We start from the raw sequence: 25,486 nt of genomic DNA on the forward strand, positions 1-25,486 counted from the left end.
TATCCCCTAATGTCTTTTTCTCCCCTTTGCCTCCTACCACCAAATATTTTATTGCTGCTTTAAAACTAACACATTACACCTGTGGCACAAGGGATCCAGTGAAGAGAGAGAGAGATCACTGAGGGAAAGTCAGTTGCCTCAGATACAGAAACAATTTGTTACAAAGGTCCTAATGTATGTTTAATAGTATTTAATTTCATGAACATCAAAATTAATACCTGAAAAATTCATTGGTGAGATATTTGGATGTTTATAAAATACAAACCACTCTAAACTTTTTGTATATATCTCTTAATGCTTTTATATTTCTTGTAATATTTAGTACTTATGAAGAAATAGAGATTATTTTCTGTTCACATCAGCACAAAAACATCTTAGATATTTAGGGATCAATTTTTCTTTGGTTTGTTCATAACCATATTACAATAGTAGGTATGTACTTGCTTTCGATTCAGAGTTAATAATCCCATCATAGAGAACTTAAGCAAATATTCTGAAAGAAAATATCTCTTATAAGTAAAATTATTTTCTCATCCTCAGCTGGATGTCTTCTGGTCAAAATCAAAATCAAAATCAATCTTGAGAGGAGAATAAAAATCAAAAGCCTTTTTAGATGTGCTGCTTCTCGTGATGGTTAATAACTAAAAATAAAACTTATGGAGTTCCCATCGTGGCGCAGTGGTTAACGAATCCGACTAGGAACCATGAGGTTGCGGGTTCGGTCCCTGCCCTTGCTCAGTGGGTTAACGATCCGGCGTTGCCGTGAGCTGTGGTGTAGGTTGCAGACGCGGCTCGGATCCCGCGTTGCTGTGGCTCTGGCGTAGGCCGGTGGCTACAGCTCTGATTCAACCCCTAGCCTGGGAACCTCCATATGCCACGGAAGCGGCCCAAGAAATAGCAACAACAACAACAACAAAACAAACAAACAAAAAAGACAAATAAAAATAAAACTTATGACCATCTGCAGAAAGCTCTGATTTTATTAACAAAAAAAATCTGTCTTCAAATTTCCATAATTCCTGGCTTGTGTTAGAACATTAGGACCACAGCATTTTCCATATTATAGGTGTTGAATAAGAGCATTAAAATGATGACCTTTTTATTAAAACATAATATTAAAGATGAGATTTTTAACTGAAAAATATATGGTCATTTAGGACAAGGGAAAGACAGCTGTTTTTACTACTTAAATCTCTTTTATTAATAGCTTTTAAAAACTATTTTTCTGAATATATTTTGTTTATATGGTTTTTGCAAGGGAAGTTTTCAAAAATACAGAAAAGCAAAATGAAATGATTAAAAAACACCAGTAATATCAACGTATAATTATTAGCTAGGTCCGTTGACTACTTTGAACAGTTGGGAACCCATCATATATTCATGTTTTTATCTTGAGTGACTTAATAACATCATCCCAATTGATATCATAGCTACTGAAATTTATTGTGCACTTATTGTGTCCCAGGCATTGTGATAAGTACTTTATATAATGTCTTATTTAATGCTTGCAACAAACCTACGCATCAGGTATTACTTTACAGATAGGAAAATTAGATTTAGAAAAGTTTTTGGTTTTTTTTTGTCTTTCTTGTATTTTTTAGGGCCATACTCACAGCATATGGAGGTTCCCAGGCTAGCAGTCTAATTGGAGCTACAGTTGCCGGCCTACACCACAGCCACAGCAACACAGGATCTGAGCCGTATCTGCAACATACACCACAGCTCACGGCAACGCCGGGTCCTTAACCCATTGAGCAAGGACAGGATCAAACCTACAACCTCGTAGTTCCTAGTCAGATTCGCTTCTGCTGCACCTCGATGGGAACTCCAGATTTAGAAAAGATTAAATCATTAAATAAGTTAACCCAGATCAGGAGTAGAAGACAATAGAATTAGAATTTGAGCAAGGTGATCCTGACTCCAGAGCCCTTCCTCTTAATCACGCTCCTTTTCATGTAAGAATTTTCCCATTTTATAAGTGTTCTACAAAAACAGGGGTGTGTGTGTCAATCACTAAGTCTGTAAACAAGCTATGAGTAATTTAATTTCCCTGTCATTAATCATTTAGATCCTTTCTTATTTCCTATCATAAGTATTCCTTTTATGTAAATTGTCATATGCTTCTCTGATTACTGCTTTAGAAATATTTCCTTAAAATAGAGTAACAGTGAAAAAAATTGTTTAGTGTGCCAAATTACCCTCTGGAATATATGTACAAATTTATATATTTATACTGTAAGTTTATGAAAGTACCCATCCATTATCATTTTTAATCTTTCTAATTTGATGAAATTGTATGCCTTTATTGGCATATTATAGATTAGTAATGAGGTTAAACATTTCTATTTGTCCGGTTTTGTTTCTTTTATTGACTGCCTATTTTCTATGTTCAGTTTTCTTTTGGCTCAACAGCCTCTACTTTTTTTTTTTTTTTTTTACTCAAATGAATTTATCACATCTGTAGTTGTATAATGATCATAACAATCTCATTTCACAGGATTTCCATCCCATAACCCAAGCACATCCCCCCACCCCCCAAACTGTCTCCTCCGGAGACCATAAGTTTTTCAACGTCTGTGAGTCAGCATCTGTTCTGCAAAGAAGTTCCGTCTGTCCTTTTTTCAGATTCCACATGTCAGTGAAAGCATTTGATGTTGGTGTCTCATTGTATGGCTGACTTCACTTAGTATGATAATTTCTAGGTCCATCCATGTTGCTAAAAATGCTGGTATTTTGCTCCTTTTAATGGCTGAGTAATATTCCATTGTGTATATGTACCACATCTTCTTGATCCGCTCCTCTGTTGATGGACACTGAGGTTGTTTCCATGTCTTGGCTATTGAAAAGAGTGCAGCAATGAATATTGGAGTACATGTGTCTTTGTGAGTCATGGTTTTCTCTGGACAGATGCCCAGGAGTGGGATTGCTGGATCCAATGGTAATTAATTCTATCTTTAGTTTTCTGAGGAATCTCCATACTGCTTTCCACAGTGGTTGCCCCAATTTACATTCCCACCAACAGTGTACTGGGGTTCCTTTTTCTCCACACCCTCTGCAGCACTTACTGTTTGTAGACTTTTGGATGATGGCCATTCTGGCTGGTGTAAGGTGATAGATAGTTCAGAGTGGTTTTGATTTGCATTTCTCTAATCAACAGCCTCTTCTTAAAGACTGATTCTAATTGCTTGTCAGGAAATAATTTTGGTGAGTCAGATTTATACTTTATATCATTTGACAAATAAATATAAACCAATTCATTTTCTCTTTTCTCAAACTCTGTTAACATAATAGTACTCAGTTATTTCATTACTCATCATTTTACAATAGAGGTCAAGTTCAAAATTCATCCTGAATCAAAATCATGGAATTAGTAAAATGCTGACACATTGTTTTCCAGCAAGCTAGTTATTCCCTTTGTAAACTTTTCATAGCTGATACACAATACCTTATTTTCTAACTATTTTTATGGGATGTTCATGTTAAAAATATTATGGATAGAAAATTATCGAATCTTAATGGTCTACTCATAGATAATACAAACCTTGCAAAATAATTTGTAGTTAGGACATTGAATACATATAGCTACTATTAGCAGTCATTTTTTTTTAAATACCACAATGTTACAATCCTAATTACAAAATTATTTTGCTTGGCAAACTTTTTTTTTTTTTTTTGGCATGGAATTCCAAAGGAAACAGTAGTCTGGCATGCAATTAATATGAAGTACATTAGATATCTAGACATTTAAAGCATTTTATAAACTTTTCTTGACAGGTAGAGTTTTAATTGCACATCTTTTGTTCAAAAAAGCCTATTTTTTTAGTTGCCCCTAACAAGCATACTATTTCATGCCCCAAACTGTTTAGTATGTGAATTGTTTAACACTTGGCTTATTTTCCCACAGAAACATTTTTTTATGTGAGTGATGGTCCCAGGAAACATTTGGCAATGCTTGGTGACATTTTTTGTTGTCTCAAGTGGAGGGTTGCTATTGACTTTGGGTCAGTAGAAGCCAGGAATGCTGATAAACATCCTCCAGTGCCCTGGACAACTTCCACAATGAAAAATTCTCTGATCCAAAATGTGAATAGATAATATAAATAAAGAAACCGTCATTTACGTAGTATTACTAAGAACTAACTAATGCCAGGAACCATGCTAGGGCATGAGGACACATGGATAAAAAGTTATGACCTTAGTACTCATGGAAATTAATTATTTGTTTTTTTTGTTTTGTTTTGTTTGTTTCATGGAAATTAATTATAGATGGGAAATGGAAATATTTGGAGAAATAAAATGTTACCTGATCATCAGTATCATATTGGTGTATATGTAAGGTAATGTTTATCTGAGAGACTTAGAGGAATTTTCAAAATATGATACTAGAACTGTTATTGTTGTTCTTATTTTACCATTTACTTAAATTTACAGAAAGCCCACAAATTGTGCAGTTAAACTGTGGTTTGATGGATTTTCCAAAAATGAACACACCTATGTAACTAGCATCCAGCTATATACCAGACAGACCTGATAAAAGAAAACTTTACTAAAGGACATAAAATACAGCTTGAATGATTAGGAAGTCATTCTGTATTCTTAGATGCAAATGCTTTTGTGAAATTATCAGTTTACCTTAAATTAATTGATACCATGTGATATAATTCCCACTGGATTTGGAGGAGAATTTGATTCTAAACCGTGTTGATTCTAAATGTCATTTTAAAAAATATTTATGAAAATAGCCAGTGATTTTTTAAAGTAAAACAAAGCATAAGGCACAGTGATTATAGGAAAGTAAACTCAGAGATGCGTTCAACCAAATATTTCATTAACATACTTATAGTTAAAATTGGAATTTAGCATATTATAAATGTGATATATCAAGACATTGACAGAAAGATCATTCAATAAAAGGTGTTGAGAAAATTGGCTATTTTGATGAAGATTTATCATGCAACACAAAATTAAACTACAGACTAAATATTTGGACATTAAAAACTACAAGTTTATGATTTAAAAATTAGGATATTTTTCTGATCTCTAGGTAAGAGAAATACTTCTAGATGAGACATGTAATCCAGAAAATATAATAAAAATATTGATAGAACCCCTTATACAAGCATTTAAAACCTCATAATGGAAATATCAACTAAGCAAAAATTGTAACAGTTGTCAACTTAGATGTTAATATTTGCAATAGGTTTAACTGCCAAAGGTTTAATATTTTCATTATATTATGTTTTCTAAATATTAAATAGGAATAACATGGTCACCCATATATATATGCCATTTCAAGGGAAAAGAAGCAAGTTGCTTTTAAATATGTACTCATAGCTGATAAGAAATGTAAATCTTTAAAATATTCTCTTGCTTTTTACGTGTCAGTTAAATTCCTGTTTACAACTGAGATTACCTGGAATTGGCAAGGTTTAGATGAAAACAATATTGTTGTTTGGCATTATAAATTGTTACCATGTTTTCATAGGACAGTGTGCAGTATATCAAAATTCTCAATGTAATAATATACATAAATTTTATAGGGGAATAAAGCAGTTTGCAAATAGTATATGGCCTGAATTATTGTTGATTTGGTACTTGGAAAAACCTTGCCACCACAGACAAACTTGACCCAGTAAAAGAATATGCCTATGAGGCATATCCTATCAGAGGACACACACAACCATTCTTTAGATTCACTCTCTCCCTGAAAACACCATGAGACAGAGGCAAGTAAGAGTATCGTCGAGCAAGAGCCAGCAATGTAGGAAGCCAGGACTTGAGAGAAAAAGAAGGGGATGCTATGAGGACAGATGCCTATAGCAGCACAGCTGGTAAGACACTTAGCCTTGGACAAGCAATAATGTGTAAGTTCAGCCTGGGATCCCTGAGACTGCAAGACACTTGAAGGAGGCTGAGGTGGAACCAGTCAGTGGTGCTCTCTGGTTGAAGGTAGAAGCAGAAATAAATTTTCTCTAAAGGAAGTTTTCCCCACTTTAGGTCAGCCATAGTCCAACAGATCAAGGTCAAATAAGGAATGTACTACCTAAACAAACTGAGCACAAATAAGGCAGCAAAACCATTAAGTAGGTGGACAGAAAAGATGACAACTACTAGAACTGTCAAATATAAAAAACAGGACAGCTAAGAATTAGGTGACCATTATCATTTATTGTCCATATTCGGGAAATTTTGTTTAGGACAAATGCTAAACTAGAAAGGATGTAGGCAGGACAGAAGTATATCAAACTCTCCCTGGCAATCCAGGGTTAACTACCTTATGATGAAATGTCCAAAAGAACAAAGACGTCCAAAGGTAAAAACCTAACAAGAGATGATCGCTTATAAAAGAGGATATTGGGAGAAAATGGGACTCTTGGAAATAAGAAAATACAATATTATATAAGATAACAGGTTTATTAATATAGTGATTCACAATTTTAAAAAGTTACACTCTGTTTATAGTTATAAAATATTGACTATATTTCCTGCATTCAGTATATCCTTATAGCTTATTTTATACATAATAGTTTGTACCTCTTAGTATCCTACCCGTATTGTGCCCTTCCTCCTTCTCTCTCACCACTGGTAACCACTAGTTTGTTCTTCATTTCCCAGTCAGTTACTTTGACTGTAGTCCATAACAGCAACTTCTATGACATAGGTGACTTTAGGTTTGTGTTTTAGTGTAAATAATAGTATTCAACCTTATTCAGCACTTGGTATGTGTTAGGAATCATACTGAGCATTTTTATGTTCTATTACACTTAAGCAAAATGCAAAAATCCTTCCTGTGTCTGAAATGGGTGAAGTGCTTTGTAAACTGAAAGCACATAATAATGGGTTTATTTTTTTTTTCTTAACCAGCAAAAATTTTAATGGCTCTTTTAATCATAATACTTTTGCCCATTTATTTAGTGGTTACCCCATTTATTTAATTTATTTAGTGCCCATTTATTTAATGGCATTCTTTTTAAAAATTTGTATTAGTCATGTTCACAGCCTGTGGAAGTTCCTGGGCCAGGGATTGAACTCTTGACTCAAGCATTGACAGTGCCTGAAAAGCAAAAAGCAAAAAAACATAATAATAGATTTAATGGATTAAGTTCAGAATTGGAGTCTATCGCCTAAGTGTTATTGATCTACTCTGTGGATTATTAGTGTGTCTGTTTCTTCACTTACAAAACAGTAAAATATGTCTCCTCTGTATTACGTAATATAGGAATATGTTAACTGTTTAAATGGAGACTATCTATAGGTGTTTTATAAGAAAGGTACCATAAGTAAAAACTTCTGATGTGAATATTTCTTCTATTATTAGATTATGTTGCTAAATAATAGTACTCATGTTTAGTTCTCCAATGTAATAATAGAAATAAGAGCTTTTCTCAGAGTATTATAAATTTATGAAGTACATAATGTTATGATACTAGCATTATAAATATTGTTATATCCTTTTAGTTAACTAAAATGCTTTATAGTGTTAACAGTTTAGTTTTGTAAGCATAGAAAATATTATCATCCCTTTTTACAAATGGAAAACTGAGTAAATTTCCAGAGGCATAATAACAAAAGTTTTTTTTAAATCTGTGAATAATGAAGGCCTTATTAAGTTATAGTTGATGAAATAAAAGGCCAGTCATAATATGAGAGGTTAGTAGCTTTAAAATCAGTCTTTAGATGAGCAAAACTGTAAGAGAGCAAGATATTTAATTCAAGCTACAACATATCATAGCCTCCAGATACTTAAATTAACATGTTTACATTTTACTCTCATCTTTACTGTTGGAACCTCTAAGTTAACCTTATCTTGAGACAACAGAAACATTAGATTGTTTTGCTCTTAGGAAGTACTGTACTCATTTCCCTCTTTCCCAGTTGGCCTGTAATTTTAAAATTGAGGGTGGTGTGAGAAGGCAAAAAAGCAGCACCTATAATACTATTTAAAATAGGAAGGAACTGTTTTTTGTTTTTTCTCATTTCTTAGTATTTTTTTCTCCACTCATTCTGGTTCCTTTATCTTACCTATTTCTTCTTCCTCCCATTCTTTCACATGTACCTGTTTTGGTGACTTTTGTCGAAAGAGAACTTCAGATATGATAACTAATGATTCTATTGTGGATACTTTTTACAGAGGGAGGCCACCAGTGAGAATTGTTGTATCTCAAGGCAAAAGAGCAAAGTTTTATATTTTCTAACATTAGTTGGCAGCGAGCATTTGCAAATAGTACTTATAAATAGTATTTGTGAATCTACAGTAAGAGTTTATTTGCCATTAAGTTGTTTAACCACAGCTTATGCTGTCATACGTACATTAAAAACTTATAGTGCTTTAAGTAAACCAAGTAATTATGTGTGATCATCAGTAAGGTGGAAATCCAATTTATAGATGTTTTTAGGTAGTCGTTATGTTTCTTCTTATATTCTAACCACATTTAAAAGAACAAAACTCCGAAGTAGCTGGAGTGAAGACGCTAGGTTATATATTCACCAGTTAACTATCTGGACAACAACATTCCCGTATAGTTTCAAATTCCAACATCTTTCTACTTCACCTTTCTTCAGATTCAGGAAGCTAGACATTTTTTCATATCTGTGAATCAACTTTTGAGGAATATGAATGAATAAACATTATCCTCTATATAGATCAGGAGATTTGAAACCAACAACCTACAATAAAGACAGACTTTATTGTTTTTCACATAATGCCAAAAATGAATAAATGAATAATACAAATATAAAAATGCTAATAATCCATAGAAATACCAGTTCTCTCACATTTTCCTGGAATGAGATATAAGGTGATACTACTTATATAAGTAGACCAAAAAGATAAGTACTATCCATGTGAAAATCTCTTACAATAAAAATTTACTCATCTGAGTTCCCCAATTTTTGTTTAATAATTTGATTATCCAATTAATGTTTAAATAAAGGAGCAAGACAATATGAAAAAGTACTCACTGTTTAAAAAGAGAGAAATTGTAAAGGTCAGGAGCACCCACTGCCATACATATACTCAACTTGGTTATTTAACAAGACTTGGGATCTAAATGTTAGCAAAGATGGTGAGATTTTTCATAGTTAAAGTTACACTTGGAAACCTTTTAATCACCCATGATGTACAGCTAACATTAAAATAAATGCTTCTGTTGAGTCGGATAAATTGGTTGGCTTGTTTTAGGAGCCATGTTATACAAAAAGTACTTATCTTTTTTAATTTTATTTTTATTATAGTTGATTTACAATGTTTTGTCCATTTCTGCTGTACAGCCTGGTGGCCCAGTCATACATATGTTTGATATAAATATTCTTTTTCTCATACTATCTTCCATCATGCTCCATCCTAAGAGACTGGATATAGTTCCCTCTGCTGTACAGTAGGACCTCATTGCTTATCCACATGGAAACAACCTAAATGTCCATCACAGATTAATGTATTAAAGAAATATTTATCTTTTATATATATATATAATGATTTTTTTTCCATTATAGCTGGTTTACAGTGTTCTGTCAATTTTCTACAGTACAGCATGGTGACCCAGTTACACATGCATGTATACGTTCTTTTTTCTCACATTATCATGCTCCATCATAAGTGACTAGACATAGTTCCCAGTGCTATACAGCAGGATCTCATTGCTAATCCATTCCAAAGACAATAGTCTGCCTCTGTTAACCCCAAGCTCCCAATCCATCCCATTCCCTCCCCTCCCCCCTCGCCCTCCCCTTCCCCCTTGGCAACCATAAGTCTTTTCTCCAGGTCCATGACTATACTTACCTTTAAACCTTAGAACCATATCTAGCATAATGATACACACATTAAGCCTTTGGCCCTTAAGGGACCTGAGATGAGCAGTGGGAACAGCAGATTCTTCCCTCAGTATCTCATACTCATTGCAAAGTACATGTTCATCAAATGGAATGAGGATAAAAATGCCTACAGTACTTAATTTTTTTTTGCTTTTTCTCTATAATTATACTGTCTTTAAATCTTTCATGAGAACAAGATCTTACTTAAATATGATACACATTTAACTGAAAAATAAAATGGAGTATTTCCATTTTGAAAAGTTTTCTGCTTCTTCCAGGAGTGGAAGAAGATATAAATATTTCAGAAAGCTAAACTCCAAGGAAAAGAAATACATTACCAATAGGATCATATCTCTCAAGTCCAGGATAACTATCTTCATTACTTAGGTGCGTCTTCTCCTTTGTAGCTGGTAGTCTTTAACCACTTAGTCACACTATTATGATACACCTATGTATTATGATTGGTTGAAAAGTGTTTATAATTAGTAGTGTAAAACTAACAAAAATCTGTAAATAATGTTTTAATTAGAATAAATTAAAGACTGACCTTTTAATAATGCAACTCATACTCCCGTTGCTCTGTTTCTGAAATGAGGGGAGAAAAGAGTAAATTCAAAGCTGGTGCTCCTTGAACATTCCCAGTAGTCGTCCTGTATGTAAGTTCTATTCATTAGGTGTAGTCTTAAGGAAAAAAAATATATTAAAGGTAGCTTCTCTTTATCATAGGATACTTAGAGCGACAATATCTGAATTGTTTATTATAACTCTTTTTAAAGGTGTAAAATAAAATTAATGTGTTTGAGTCAAGAAAATGTACTTGGCTGGCATTAATGGATAGAGTCAGGAAAGTGTAATTGGCCGTCATTAAACTGCCTATTTTTACCTAATTTGTCTCCTCTCTAAATCTGTATTTTACTCTGATGAAGGATCCTCACATTTATTTCAACCTACATTACAAAGTTGAATATGAGGTGATAATGAATATTAGATCAAGTTGTGTGCATAATCATTATCTCATTCTCTCTGCAGTATGTTTTTCAAAGTGTGGTCCTTTGAACAGCATCACAAGCATAACTTGGAAACTTGTTAGAAATACACATTTTGAGACCCCAACCAGATATTCTGAATCAAAATCTCTGGGTATGGCCCAGCAATCAGGTGTAGAATGGAGATCCTGATGCACACTAAAGTTTGATAACCACTGCTCTAGGCCATATTTCACCTTGACGCTTAACAGTGTTATTAGTACCCATTAGGTAGTGTTTCTTTCCAAGACAATTTTTGTTATTTAGGTTATTCAGCAAAGGACACTGTATTAGTTGTTAGAAGGAAATTATATTTAATCTATGTATTTGTGCAAACATGTAAATATTAGTATACAAATTATGCCTATTACTAAAACTATGTCTATAAAAATAAGTAAAAGCACTATATTAAGTGATTTTTTCCCCATCACCATGCATACAAGGAATTTCTGCACATTTACATTTAGGTATTGTGTGTTTTGTGCATTTTTAAACATCAGTTGCCTGTTAGCAATAACATTTTTTTAAGGTAACTTTTTTCTGTGAAGGTAAAAATGGACCTGAACTTCATTCACAAGTTCTCTGGGCTATAGAACCATTATTTGTGACATCCTTTTTCCCAAATTGAGGAGTCTTTGAAGCATCTTTCTGACTTTAATGTTATCTTCAAAGTGTCAAGGGTAAAAAGCAAAAGATCACAATAAGTAATTTTCCATAGGAGGTTGCAACCTTCAAAGTTTAGAAAGTATTTAAAAGTTAAAAATAAAATATCTTATTTAAAAAGCCTAGCTAAGTGCAGTTAAACCTTATTATTTTAGAATCTACTATTTCAAAAAAGGTTATTTTTGAACTAAGAAAATAAATTTTTACTATTGCTCAAGAAAAAAAAGAATTTGATCATCAAATTAATAATTTATTAAAAAGTGGCAATCAAGTTTAAACCAATTAATATTTCAAACTCTTAATGGCATCTTTTTTTGCCATTGAATATGAATAGCCTATTGATAATTCATGCTTATTATCTGTATTTAACAGGTACTAATAACTTCCATTTATCTATATGTATCATCCTAGTACATATAATTGAAGGAATAAAGCTGCATTTGTTAAAATGACTCTTCTATTTGGATTTTCTAATAATTTAGATGGATAGTTGTTTCCCCATTTTATTCTAAATTAAGTTTTACTCTCCAGCTCTTTGCCTTCTAGTTGTCCCCATTTACAGTTTATAGATGTTTTCACCCAGCTTTTGCCCTCCTGTCCATCTTCCAATTTCCACTTGATCTGTCTGCATGCTGCCTTTATTTACCATTATTTCAGCATTCTCCTCCCTGCCCTCTACTTGCCAATGTTCCTTCATTTAGGGCCTTGCTCTACATTCTCTTTCTTCTCATCTTTGGTTCTCAACCACTATTTCTAAGTTTGGTTGCTAGAGTTTTTTCTTATTTCTGTTCTCTAACTGATATAATCAAAACTTTAAGGGATGTAAGAATTGGAAAGTAGAAGCAGAGAGAGAATTGACATAACATGTATTAATACCTACTGTAGGAGTTCCCGTCGTGGCGCAGTGGTTAACGAATCTGACTAGGAACCATGAGGTTGCGGGTTCGGTCCCTGCCCTTGCTCAGTGGATTAACGATCCAGCATTGCCGTGAGCTGTGGTGTAGGTTGCAGACGCAGCTCGGATCGCGCGTTGCTGTGGCTCTGGCATAGGCTGGTGGCTGCAGCTCTGATTCGACCCCTAGCCTGGGAACCTCCATATGCCTCGGGAGCGGCCCAAGAAATAGCAAAAAGACACACACAAAAAAATAAATACCTACTGTACACTTGCTGGTTTATTTATGTCGTTTAGTTCTCATAAAATGTAGGTATGCTTTATTATTAGCTCCATTTTATTCATAAATACTCTGAATTTCAGAGAGGTTAAATATGTTGTTCTAATTCACAGAGCAATTAAGTGATAAAACCAGGTTTCAGATCTAGTTGGTTCACTTATTCATTCCTTCTTTTATTCAAGAAATATTTATTGAGTACACATTCAATATGTTGGACACTAGGCTCGATGCTTCAACAGACCCAGTCCTTACTCTCAGGACCTTAACTGTGTGGTGATACTTCACAGATGGTGATCTTCTTGCTACACCAGAGTGGGGAATAAAAAGGAAGTAGAATGGTTCTGCTATTTTATGGAAAACATATTTGACATAGATGTAAGAAAGACTACATCTGTACATTATTTAGGATTATATAGCAAAAAGTTTGGTTCGTGTCCATTTCTGGAAAGTCTCTCTTCTCACTCACCCTGTAAACACCAGTGCCTTTTAGTGGCATCACCACAATATATATTTTCCTCTTATGTTCTATAATGTACAAGATTTATTGTCCATCAGCCCAAATTCTGATACAAAGTCTTCAGAAGTAATTAACTGTCCTCCCTAAATTATGTTTGAAAAAGATGAAGACTTTTATGTAAGAATATGTATATTCACATGTCATCATCTATATCTTTATCAATACACTAAACAATATTTAAGATGGTTTACCCAAACACACAAAATACAACAGAACATTTAATAAGATAAATGTGGGAAAATAGGGCAAGGAAAAATGAGGTGAAATTAGGGTGTGTTCAGTAAACCTACTAAAAAGGTTTCCATATGTTTGTCTCTGTTCTTAAGAGTAACTTGATTCACAAGCATCATAATTTAAAAAACAAACTGGCATCACAAAATAGTACCTAGCCATAGTTGTGGTACTTAGGGAGAAATTTTTCCTGTGGGTCTTCATAAAGAGGACCTCAGCGCAATCTGGTGAACAATGGCCTCAAATAATTCCTAAAATAACTGTAAGTTTAACTGAGCCATTTCATTGTATCCAACTACAACCACAAAAACAAAGTCCAATATTATTTTTAAGTGGAATGAGGCATTCCACTGGTACATTTAAGAGAGTGTAGAAAAATTAATGATTTGCATCTCTTTTAGGTAATTCTCATATGTAATTTGTCACTTGAGTTTTTCATATACTAGATGACATTGAGCTTACGCATTCTTATAAGTTTGTTTTATTCACTATTGCAACATCATTGCATGGAATACTACCGGGTACATAGTAGGTGCTTAATAAATATTTGCTGTGCTTTGAAGTATCTAAGTGAAAGATTTCCTCTCAGTTTTCTGTTGATACTTTCTTCCTTTGTCCTTAAAGAAAGTATACTACTATACTTTGGGATACATCATCTTTTTGTGGAGCCCCAAAATCATTAAATGTCAGACATTGCTTATGTGACTTTTTGAAGTAAATAATGAATTCAATATTAGCCCTATCCAAAGAGCTCTTAAAAGATTGTTCTAACATCTCTTCCTTGATTTTTAGGCCTCTTAAGATTTTAAGGTCCCTAAGAAAAAGTTGTAAACCTCAGTAAAGCAGTTTTTAATAAGGAAATAGTGTTTCTCTTCAGGAGACCTCAAAATCATACCAGATTTGTTGAGTTTGTGAAACATGGGATAGATTTTATATAATGCTAGCTCAATAGTTTTTAGCTGTGTGTTTAAATGAAAATAGTTAACTCCCAAACTTAGGAATTTGAAAATGTCCTTTTGGCCTTCCTGTTGGCCCTTTATTTTTAAAGTAGGTTTTATTGAAAAGTATTATGGTAACGTTAGTTTTCCTTTGAAATTTCTGACATTGTTAAATATTGCATTATGCTGGGATTCAATGAACCAGTAGATTACAACAATTCTGGTAATCCTTTCTATTCTATGTAAGGGATTAAAGAACTAATTTATATGCATTTTAAAAGTTTATTTATAACATCAACTGGCCTTTAACACATAACTCGATGCATTTTAATTGCTTTGCGTGTATTTCTTACTCTTATGAAAATCTATTGAGCTGTTATAGCAATCTGAGGCTTCATTTTAAAATTTAGATGATTAGGCAAGTTGAGACTTCTGTCAAACACGTCTGAGTTGGAAAGAATAAGACTGCTAAGGGAGTTCCCTTTTAGTACAACGGGTTAAGGATCCGGCATTGTCACTGCAGTGGTGCTGGTCACTGCTGTGGCACAGATTTGAACCCTGGCCAGGAACTTCCATATGTGGCAGGCTTGGCAAAATGAAGAAAAAAGAAAAAAAATCTGCACAGATAAAAGTTCGCTGTATGTCCTGGTCCTCAGCATTTATTCAGTGGTCCCAAATAATTGATTCTTGATGCCTTAAAAAAATATATATATAGTACTACAAAGTATGGTTTATAGATAGCATAATTTATAAATATTTTAAGTTAATTTTACTACTTTGCCTTCCATCTTTTTAGTAAATTTCACTCAGTCTGCTATTTAATCTTTAATTACAGGCCACAAAAGAAGTAATAGAACGGGAAGCGCCAGGGATGGCCCTGGCAATGCTGATGGGATCACTTAATGTTACACCTCTGGGCATGCTCTCTAGGTAAGAAAGTCACCAATATGTTGGAAAGAAAACTAATTCCATAACACTGATCACTACAGTAGACTGATAAACCTAAGAAACTTTAGTCATAATGCTTAATTTGCCACCCTTATTTCCCAGAGTTACAAGTCTTAGTATCCTGTCTAGTTAAAGCCTGGCCACAGTTTCCTTTAAGTTTGGAGGGTTGGTTTTTTTTTTTTAATTATGTTAAAATTTTTAGAAAATATTGTATTACTGCTAAAAGTTATTACCCCCAAAACAGTCCAGTTTATTAAGTTATAAACTATTCTTTTTGATTATTTATACTCATTTATTTATTTAATTGTCATTAAATAGTAACTTATAAAACTAACCACTTGGAGTCTTTTTATTTTTTTAATTTTTTATTATTCTTTTTCTTTTTAGGACCGTACCCATGGCATATGGAAGTTCCCAGGCTAGGGGCCTAATTGGAGCTATAGCCACTGGCCTTTGCCAGAGCCATAGCAAAGCCAGATCCGAGCCATGTCTGCGACTTACATCACAGCTCACAGCAACGCCAGGTTCTTAACCCACTGAGCAAGGCCAGGGATCTAATCCACAACCTCATGGTTCCTAGTCGGATTTGTTTCCACTGCGCCACAACGGGAACTCCCAGCCTCTTTTTAAGTAAGTTCTCACAAGCTAGGAACTTTATTTCAATTTATAAATAGGTATATTGATGTATAGTCATGAAAAAAAATCTCAATCACTAATATATTACTAGTATATTAAATTAGTATATTTAAAACTATACCTTTGTTAACCTAGATAATGACAGCCATACTCAGTTTAATAGTTATTTGCTGTTATTTTAGCAATTCTTAGATTAAAATCTCCTTTAATGAGGATAACATACATCATTTAAGATAGAAGTATCAACTCAGAATCTGTTCATATACCTGTTCATCAACTGATATACAGGTGATCTCAGAGCATCTAGAAAATACACAGCAACTTAATAATTGCAGAGTTTCACAATTGTTATTTACAGTCATTTATTGATCCTGTGTGCGATGTAAAAGTGAATATATCTATTTAATGCATGGAATATGAATCATAATGCCCTTTCTATTACTTAGGCTAAGTTTGTGTCCCATTAATGGCAGCCACTTGAAGCATAGTTATGGGGAAACGTGAGTGGGTCATTAGTTACTGTATTGTCTCTCCTGTTACAAGTACTGTATTATAACGTTTAATTTTAATAAAAGCAAAAAAAAAAACTAAAGTAACTTGATAGAGATTTTAAACTTATAAGTCCATGCTGGTCTTTTACAGACTCATATTAATTCTTTTATGCTATTCTTTTTTTTTAAACCTTTACCTATATTACCTACCCATAGGAGATCAAAGGTCGCATTTGTTCCCTTTTCTCTATGGAATTAAGTAGTAGTCTTTGAACATAAAAGAACTCTTTCTTGGCATACAAGGAATATAATCAAGAATTAAACCTTGTTTCTTGTTAATTATTTTATAATGAAAATCTATTTCAACAAACAAAATAATACTCTTATTAGCCAGGTCTCCTATTAACCAAAGGATATTAAGTATGGATAGAAAAGTAAGGCATGGCCCTTACCATAAGCATCTCCAGTTAAATCTGAAACTTTTGGCTTGCAACTGTTAAAGAAACTCTTTAAGTTGAATATGCTTTCTTGATCCAGTATAGAAATAGCATTTTTGCCTTATTGAAAGATTTTTCTGGATTAATTCCTCCTCTGCCTTCCAAATCCACATAATTACTGAGCACTGGACTGCTGAGTGAATGGAAAATAAATCAGCACAAGCTGATTTTAAGTACTTTGGAATAAGTCCATGATCTATATACTGAAAGCTTTGAAAATTTAAACATGCACAACATGGTAACAGAGTCTTCTAGCTTTTCTCTTTATGTTCACTACTTATTTAACTGAGAGTTTACTTAAAAATGTGAGGTAGATAGTGGTAGGTGTGAGTTATGGAAAATGGAATAATAGAATGTTTCCCTTAATGGTTTTTTTTGTGTGTGTGCTTTTCAAAGTGTTTTTAAAAATTATTCTTTAAACAGCCATAATGAGATTTGTTTCCTTCCTGTAGCATTTTTACCCTGTGTGTACTTTGGGCTTTTTACATGCTTTTATTATAACACATACTGTATTGTAATTATTTACTTTCTTGTCTGTTACCTAATTTGTATAAAATCCTTAACAGCAGCTTTATCTTATTCATTTTTACATCTTCAGCCCTAAAAATAATTTCTGATACATAATATGTACTCAAAAATGGTTACTGATGATAAATAAATGTTTCATCCTAGTTATTATAGAATTTTTTATGAGGTAAAGTAATGCGTCAAGTTGGTACCTTGCCATCCTATTTTTATCTCTAGAGAGAAGCATTAAATAAAAATAATTTGGTGTTCCCATTGTGGCTTAGAGGGTTAAGTACTCAACTTTGTGAGGATGCAGCTTTGATGCCTGGCCTCACTCAGTCGGTTAAGGATCCAGCACTGCCATAGGCTGTGGTATAGATTACAGATGTGACTTGGATCTGGCGTCGCTATAGCTGTGGCCACAGCTGCAGCTCCCATTTGACCTCTGGCCAAGGAGCTTCCATATGCCACAGGTGCAGCCATAAGAAAAAATAATAATGATTTTTTAAAATCACTAGATCTGCTTAAAATAGTTTTCATCTGCTTCAGTGTTTTTTGTACAGGTTGGAAGATTGTGCCAAGTAATGGTAATAGCATCATCTACAAAGCCAGACCACTTGGGTTTCTATTCTGGCTCTATAGAGTCACTCTATAGTGACATAACATCTTTTTTTTTTTTTTCTAATTTGTATAATGAAGGTGTTAATAGTACAGCCTTCTTGAATTAAGTAAATTAGTCCATTTAAGTGCTCGGACCAATAACTGCTTTATAGTAAGTTTTATTAAGTGTTGATCACTGTTGCTGTGTTGTTATTGGTTCAGAGTTCTAGTTCTCAGAGCAAGTCTGCTGACAAAACTTTCCAATAGCTTTACTTCACCTATAAATGCCATTATCTTTCCTTTATTCTTGAAGGATATTTTCACTAGATACAGAATTCTGAATTGACAGTTCTTTGCTTTCAGCATTTTTAAAAAGGTTATTCCATTGTCTTCTGACTCTGTGGTTCATGTGGAGAAATCCACAGTCATTGAATTAATGTTCCCTTGTATGTAATGTATGATCTTTTTCTCTGGGTGTTTTGAAGATAGTTTATCTTTCTTTTATTTCAACAATTTGATTATTACGTATCTGGGTGTGGGTTTCTTTGAGTTTATCCTTTTAGGTTAAAAGAACTTCTTGAATCTGTACGTTTATGTCTTTAACCAAATTTGGTAGATTTTTAACTATTAGTTTTTCAAATTTTTCTTTTTCTGCACCAATCTTTTTCTCATTTTCTCCTGATACTTTTGTGACATGAATTATACATCTTCTGATAATGTATCACAGGTCCCTGATGTTCACTTGTTTCATATATTTTTCCCTATCCTTCATGTTATTTTTATTAATCTATCTTCAAGTTCACTGACTTTTTTCCTTTTTCATCTTCATTTTTACTTTGAGCCTATCTAGTGAATCTTAAAATTTCAGGTACAGTATTTTTTTAAATCTAAAATTTCTATTCACCTGTTTTTTTATGGTCCTGTTTCTTTCTAGGAACTTTTATTTTTGCATTTATTTTGAAAATGTTGCCCTTTATTTCATGGAAGGTGGTTATAACAGCTGTTTAAGAATATTTTTTGACAATTCCAGTATTTGAATCATCTTGCAGTTGATGTCCATTGATTTTCTTTTCCTTTGGGAAGTGGTCTGATTTTCCTGATTCTTTCTATGTTGAGTAATTTTGGATTTACCCTGGACATTTTTAATATTGTATTTAGACTCTATACTCTAAAAATGCTCTGGAGATCATGTTAGTTAGTTATTCAGTTACTTTCAACAGTCAATCTGATCAGATTCAGGTTGAAAATTCTGTCTCATCTTATGTGGATGGTCATTAAGCCTTTGCTAAACTTTTTGGGTCTGCCCAGCACATGAACCATTCAGGAGTTAGCTGATATTTGAGCAGTGGCATATATTTTACTTATGTTTTTAAAATCTTTTCTCATACATCATTGAGTCTGTCAAATATGCTTAGCTCAAGAGTGAGCTTGGGAATTGTGTCAATTCATTCACCAAATTAGGGGCTCTGCCTTCTTCGGCTCTCTCCTCTCCAAGAATTTTCCTACACTCTCCAGTTCCCAGTTAATAATCTGCAAGAAATATCTTTTGGCTAGAGTAACTGGAAATAGGAGAAGTTATATCTTGTAGAGTGTTAATCTCCTGTGCTACTCTGTACTCCTACACAACTGGACCACCTTGAGGGCAAGGCAAAAGAAAAGGAAAACATCAAAAAAAAAAAAAAATAGCAGAGCTTCCTCCGATCCAACCTCTTAGACATTAGAGGCCCTTTTTCCTGGTTCCAGCAACTGAATAGATAAGTCTTCTCTTTGGGTTCTAATGCTTGCAATATCATCATAACAGGAGTGTCACTCTGTAACTGGAATTAGGCCCATTAAGGGTCTTTATTCAAGTTCTGGTATTGGTCCCCAATCTACCGTGACTACCAGAGTTCTCAGTCACTCTTTGATTTTCTGTCCACAATCAGAGGGAGAGAGAAACCAAACTTAAAGTTTGACTATCTTGATTGACAGCAAAAGAGATAGAGCTTTCTTTTTAAAATCAGATCTCGGAGTTCCCGTCGTAGCGCAGTGGTTGACAAATCTGACTAGGAACCATGAGGTTGCGGGTTCGGTCCCTGCCCTTGCTCGGTGGGTTGGCGATCTGGCATTGCCTTGAGCTGTGGTGTAGGTTGCAAACACGGCTCGGATCCCGCATTGCTGTGGCTCTGGCGTAGGCAGGTGGCTACAGCTCCGATTGGACCCCCAGCCTGGGAACCTCTATATGCCGCGGGAGTGGCCCAAGAAATAGCAAAAAAAAAAAAAAAAGACAAAAAAATAGAATCAGATCTCTGGGTTTACAACCTAACAGTTACTAACATTTACTATGTCTGTGACCTTGGAAGACTTACTCAATTAGGTTTAACACTTCCAGTCCTAGAAGCTGATTGAACTGCCCACAGAAATGCAGCATATAACCTCCCTGAATCTATAGTTTACACACTCCTTTTTTTGTTTTATTTTGTGTTGCTTTTTAGGACTGCATCTGCAGTACATGGAAACTCACAGGCTGAGGGTAGAATCAGAGTTGCAGCTCCTACACCAGATCTGAGTCACATATGTGACCTATACCACAGCTCACAGTAATGCCAATCTCTAACCCACTGGGTGAAGCCAGGAATTAAACCCTCATCCTCATGGATACTACTAGGGATCATAACCCACTGAGCCACAACAGGAACTCTGACCCACTTACTTTTTGAAGAGATCTGATGCTTTTTGTTCTAAAAGTCATTGACAATAATAGAGCAAGCACTGTGGCTACACATTGAGGCATAATTTATCCTGGTCTTATTCTCAGTTCAGTCATTAACTTAATTAGTAATCTGTAGGTTTTTTAGTGAGTTCACGAAGCTCATGGAAATGTTATGACATCTTATATAAATTTACTGAAAAACTGTTAAGTGAATATCTAAATCCATAAAAAGAAAAAATGATAGACAGTTTTTCATTTTATAAAGATATTTACCATTGTAATCCTCATTAACCATCTTTCAATCTTGTTTTAAATATTCAGGTTTTTTTGTTGTTATATAGATTTTTCCATAATATTGCTAACTAACGAAGTAGAATGTGAAATCTCTTGTTAGTTTGTTTTTTTTTTAATATTTATTTATTTATTTATTTGTTGTTGTTGTTGTTGTTGTTGTTGCTATTTCTTGGGCCGCTCCCGCGGCATATGGAGGTTCCCAGGCTGGGGGTCCAATCGGAGCTGTAGCCACCAGCCTATGCCAGAGCCACAGCAACACGGGATCCGAGCCGCGTCTGCAACCTACACCACAGCTCACGGCAACGCTGGATCGTTAACCCACTGAGCAAGGGCAGGGACCGAACCCGCAACCTCATGGTTCCTAGTCGGATTCGTTAACCACTGCGCCACGACGGGAACTCCCCTCTTGTTAGTTTTTAATGTGTGCAGTAGGACTAATTTTTTTCCACAGTTTCCCCCCCAGTCTACCATTATTGCCAGTTTGATCTCAGCTTCATCTCTTCAATAACTGAACATAAACACTCTAACAAACATATGCACTGTTACTTGGGAGGAGTTGACTTTCTCCCTTTAGTGCCAAAATGGTTTAATACTAATGTTTAAAATTTTTAAGGAAAAAATAGTGGATTTAAATGTTTATTATATCAGGAAATTAAATTATCCTTAGTATTATTTAAATCATTTTTAAACAACATTGGTCATTTACTAATTTGCAATAACACTCTTACCATTTTGAAGTGCTTCTATTTTTTTAACCTAAAATCAAATATTCTTAACTTATAAAAAGCTATGGAAAGGAACTGGGCAGATGATGATAGAGGGGAAGTACCAGTTAATCCATTTCTCCACTTAGCAGTTTGACTAACGAATCTAATATAACAATTTGGGATATCTAGAGTGTATTCAGGCATGCAGTTTCCAAGACTAAGTTTACTTGGTAAATTGTGGTTAATTTCAATCAATTTTAGCCTAAAATGGTAGTAGCTGTGCATTCCCCAATCCTTCAATCCCATGGCGGGCAGCCACACTGCATGTTTGTGGGAGCCAGGATGGGAAATTAGGACCTTGTCTTTCAAATATCAGAGATCCGGATTCTATTTGAGGATTGTATCAATATAGACAAAGGCAGGTTTCTGTTGTGACTTCAAGGAGAATTAAATGGACAGTGCCTATTTTTTCCCCTACATTTTTCTCCTCTCTCCTTTTTGGAAGCCAGACATTCAAGGATTAGGACAGTCAAGTAGTCACATACTTAGGGGAATCTTAAAAGTCATTGTGCATGCCCAAAGAGAAATGAAGGCTCAGAAAAGACCTCAAATGACCTTAGGTTTATGTCTCAGGCTGATCACAACTCAGAGGTACTCTACAGCAATCAAAAATATAGCAAACTCTGGAAGAAGGGAAGGATATGTTTTCCAGAATTACCACATGACAAGATTCAGATGTCCAATTTTCAACAGTAACAAAAATAATACACAAGATTATACAAAGAAACAAATATGGCCCATTTAAAAAAATTTTTGACAAAAAGATCCACAAGGATGACCATATGGTAAACTTTCTAGACAAAGATTTTAAAACAACATTCTTAAAGATGCTCAAATTAATAAAAGACATGAGCAAAATCAGGAAAATGATATGAGAAAATGTAAATATCAATATAGAGATTTTTTTTTTTTAAATTCTGGGGAATTCCCGTTATAGTGCAGTGGAAATGAATCTGATGAGTATCCATGAAGATGTGGATTTGATCCTTGGCCTCACTCAGTGGTTTGGGATCTGGTGTTGTTGTGATTTGTGCTATAGTTCACAAACGCAGCTTGGATCCCTCATTGCTGTGGCACAGGCCAGCAGCTGTAGTTCCGATTTGACCCCTAGCCTGGGAACTTCCATATGCCACGAAACTGTGCCCCTAAAAAGAAAAAAAAAAAAAGTACAACCATGATAAAAATTTCACTCATGGTACTAAACACATTTCAGTATCCAGAACAAGGAATCAGTGAACTTAAAGATAGGGCTGTTGAAATTAAAAAGTTTGAGGAACAGAAAGAAAAAATATTGAACAGAGTCAAAGGAACTTGTAGAACACCATTTAAGTTCATGGTCTAACACCATTAGACCATGCTTCATGGGAATCCCAGAAGGAGAAGAGAGAAAAGAGCAAAGGATAATTTGAAGAAATAATGGCTGAAATCTTCCCAAATTTGATGCAAGATATAAATCTACAAACTCAAGATGCTCAGAAAACTCCAAATAGCATAAGCTGAAAGAAACCCACAGAAAGTCATATAGTAATCAGTCTGTCAAAAACAAAAAAACTATCTTGAGAGCAACAAGAGCAAATACGCTTGTCATATACAAGGGATCATCAATAAAATTTACCATAGACTTCTCATCAAAAACATTAGAGGCCAGAAGGGAGAGTTATATCTTCAAAGTAATGAAAGGAAAATATTGTCAACCAAGAATTCTATAACTGGCAGAACTGTCCTTCTAAAATGAAAGGGAAATTAAGACATTCTTAGGTAAATGAAAGCTGAGTGAGTTCATCTCCAATAAAAGTAAAAACATGGACTATTATAAAAACTAGTTTATTGAAAATTTTAATTTTCTTTTTTTTTTAAGGCTGCACCTGCAGCATATGGAAGTTCCCATGTTATAGACTGAATCAGAGCTGGAGCTGAGGCCTACACCACAGCCACAGCAACACCCAGATACAAGCTGCATCTGCTCCCTACACCAGAGTTTGCAGCAATGCCAGATCCTTTACCCACTGAGCCACAATTGGAACTCTGTGTGTCCACTTTATTTTTTCTTTATTTAAATTTTTATGATTCAATGAATAAGAAAAAATTATTAGTCTGTGTTTTTGAGCACATAATCTGTAACCATGTAACTTGACATCAGTAACTTTAAGAGAGTGAGGATGGAGCAATTTAGGAGCAGGATTTTTGCCTGCTATTGAAGTTAAGCTGCTATAAATTTAAATTATACTGTTAAACTTTAGGATGTTAAATATAATTTATATACTAACTACAAAGAAAATAACTAGAAAATATACTGAATAAGAAATGAGAAGGGAATTAAGATATTTACTGCAAAAATCAACTAAATATAAAAAGGGACACTAACATGGGATATGAGGAACAAAAAAGCTATATCAACAGTTAACAAAATGTCATAAGTTCCTCCTTATCAGTATTTACTCTAAGTGCAAATCATTTAAACTCTTCAAGTAAATAACAGATTGGCAGAATGGATAGAAAAGCATAATATGATGATATAAATAAGACACATTTTAGATACAGAGACACAAATATGTTCAAAGTGGAAGAATGGAAAAAGATATTTGTGCAAATGGTAAGCAAAAGAGAGCTTTTGGCTTTATGACTTTCAGACAAAGTAAATTTTAAATTTTAGAAGTTTAACTATCCCACTCAAAAAAGAGGTTAAAGAGCCAATGATATTATATAATAATAAAAGTTTTAATTGAATAGGAAGATAAAACAATGATAAACATTTATATACATAATAACAGACCATCAAAATAGATGATGATGGAACTGAAGGGAGAAATAGATGATTCTGCAATATTAGCTGGAGACATCAATACCCTACTTTCAATAATGTATAGAAAAGCAAAACAGAAAATAAGGAAATTTGAGTTGAACAACATAGTAAATCAACTAGATCTAATGGGCATATAAAGAATAAACCACCCAACAACAGTAGAATATACATTCTTCTCAAGTTTCCATGGGATATTTCCCAGAATAAACCATATGTTAAGCCACAAAATACATCTGAATAGATTTAAATAGGCAAATATCATATGAAGTACATTCTCTGACCACTAAAAGATGATGTCAGAAATCAGTAACATCAGGAAAACAGAAAATTTCACAAATATGTGGAAATTAAACCAGTACTCTCAAACAGCCAATCATTGAAAGAAGAAACCATGAGGGAAATTAGAAAATATGAATAAACTTAAATGAAAACACAGCCTGCCAGAACTTTAGTGATTCAGAAAAAGCAATACTAAGTGGGAAAGTTATAGCCGTAAGTGCTTATTAAAAAAGCAAGATCACCAGAGTTCCCATTGTGACTCTGTGGTTAACAAACACAACTAGTGGCCATAAGGATGCGGGTTCAATGCCTGGCCTTGATCAATGGCTTAAGGATCTGACATTGCCATGAGCTGTGGTGTAGGTTGCAGGTGTGACTTGGATCCTGCATGACTGTGGCTGTGGCGTAGGCCAGCAGTTTTAGCTCCGATTTGACCACTAGTCTGGGAACCTCATATGCCACAGGTATGGCCCTAAAAAGACAAAAAAAAAAAAAAAAGAAAGAAGGAATGAAAGGAAAGGAAAGAAAAGAAAGAAAAAGAAGAGAGAGAGAAAGAAAGAAAATCATCAAAACAGCCATCTAACATTACAGCTTAAAAAACTAGAAGAGCAAACCA

General features: G+C 34.1%; 1 protein-coding gene across 5 annotated transcripts in view; it reads left to right on the forward strand.

The window, feature by feature from the left end:
* Nucleotides 1-25,486, forward strand: part of GPHN (gephyrin) — a 554,831-nt gene that overhangs the window by 257,707 nt on the left and 271,638 nt on the right. For all 5 annotated transcript variants that reach the window (XM_047797834.1, XM_047797836.1, XM_047797835.1 and 2 more), the window contains one exon: nt 15,192-15,286. In XM_047797834.1, coding sequence (XP_047653790.1) covers nt 15,192-15,286 — 95 coding nt within the window. The remainder of the gene's footprint in view (nt 1-15,191; nt 15,287-25,486) is intronic.

This window comes from Phacochoerus africanus, chromosome 9 (genome assembly GCF_016906955.1).
Source record: "Phacochoerus africanus isolate WHEZ1 chromosome 9, ROS_Pafr_v1, whole genome shotgun sequence".
In the NCBI taxonomy this organism is placed as follows: domain Eukaryota; kingdom Metazoa; phylum Chordata; class Mammalia; order Artiodactyla; family Suidae; genus Phacochoerus; species Phacochoerus africanus.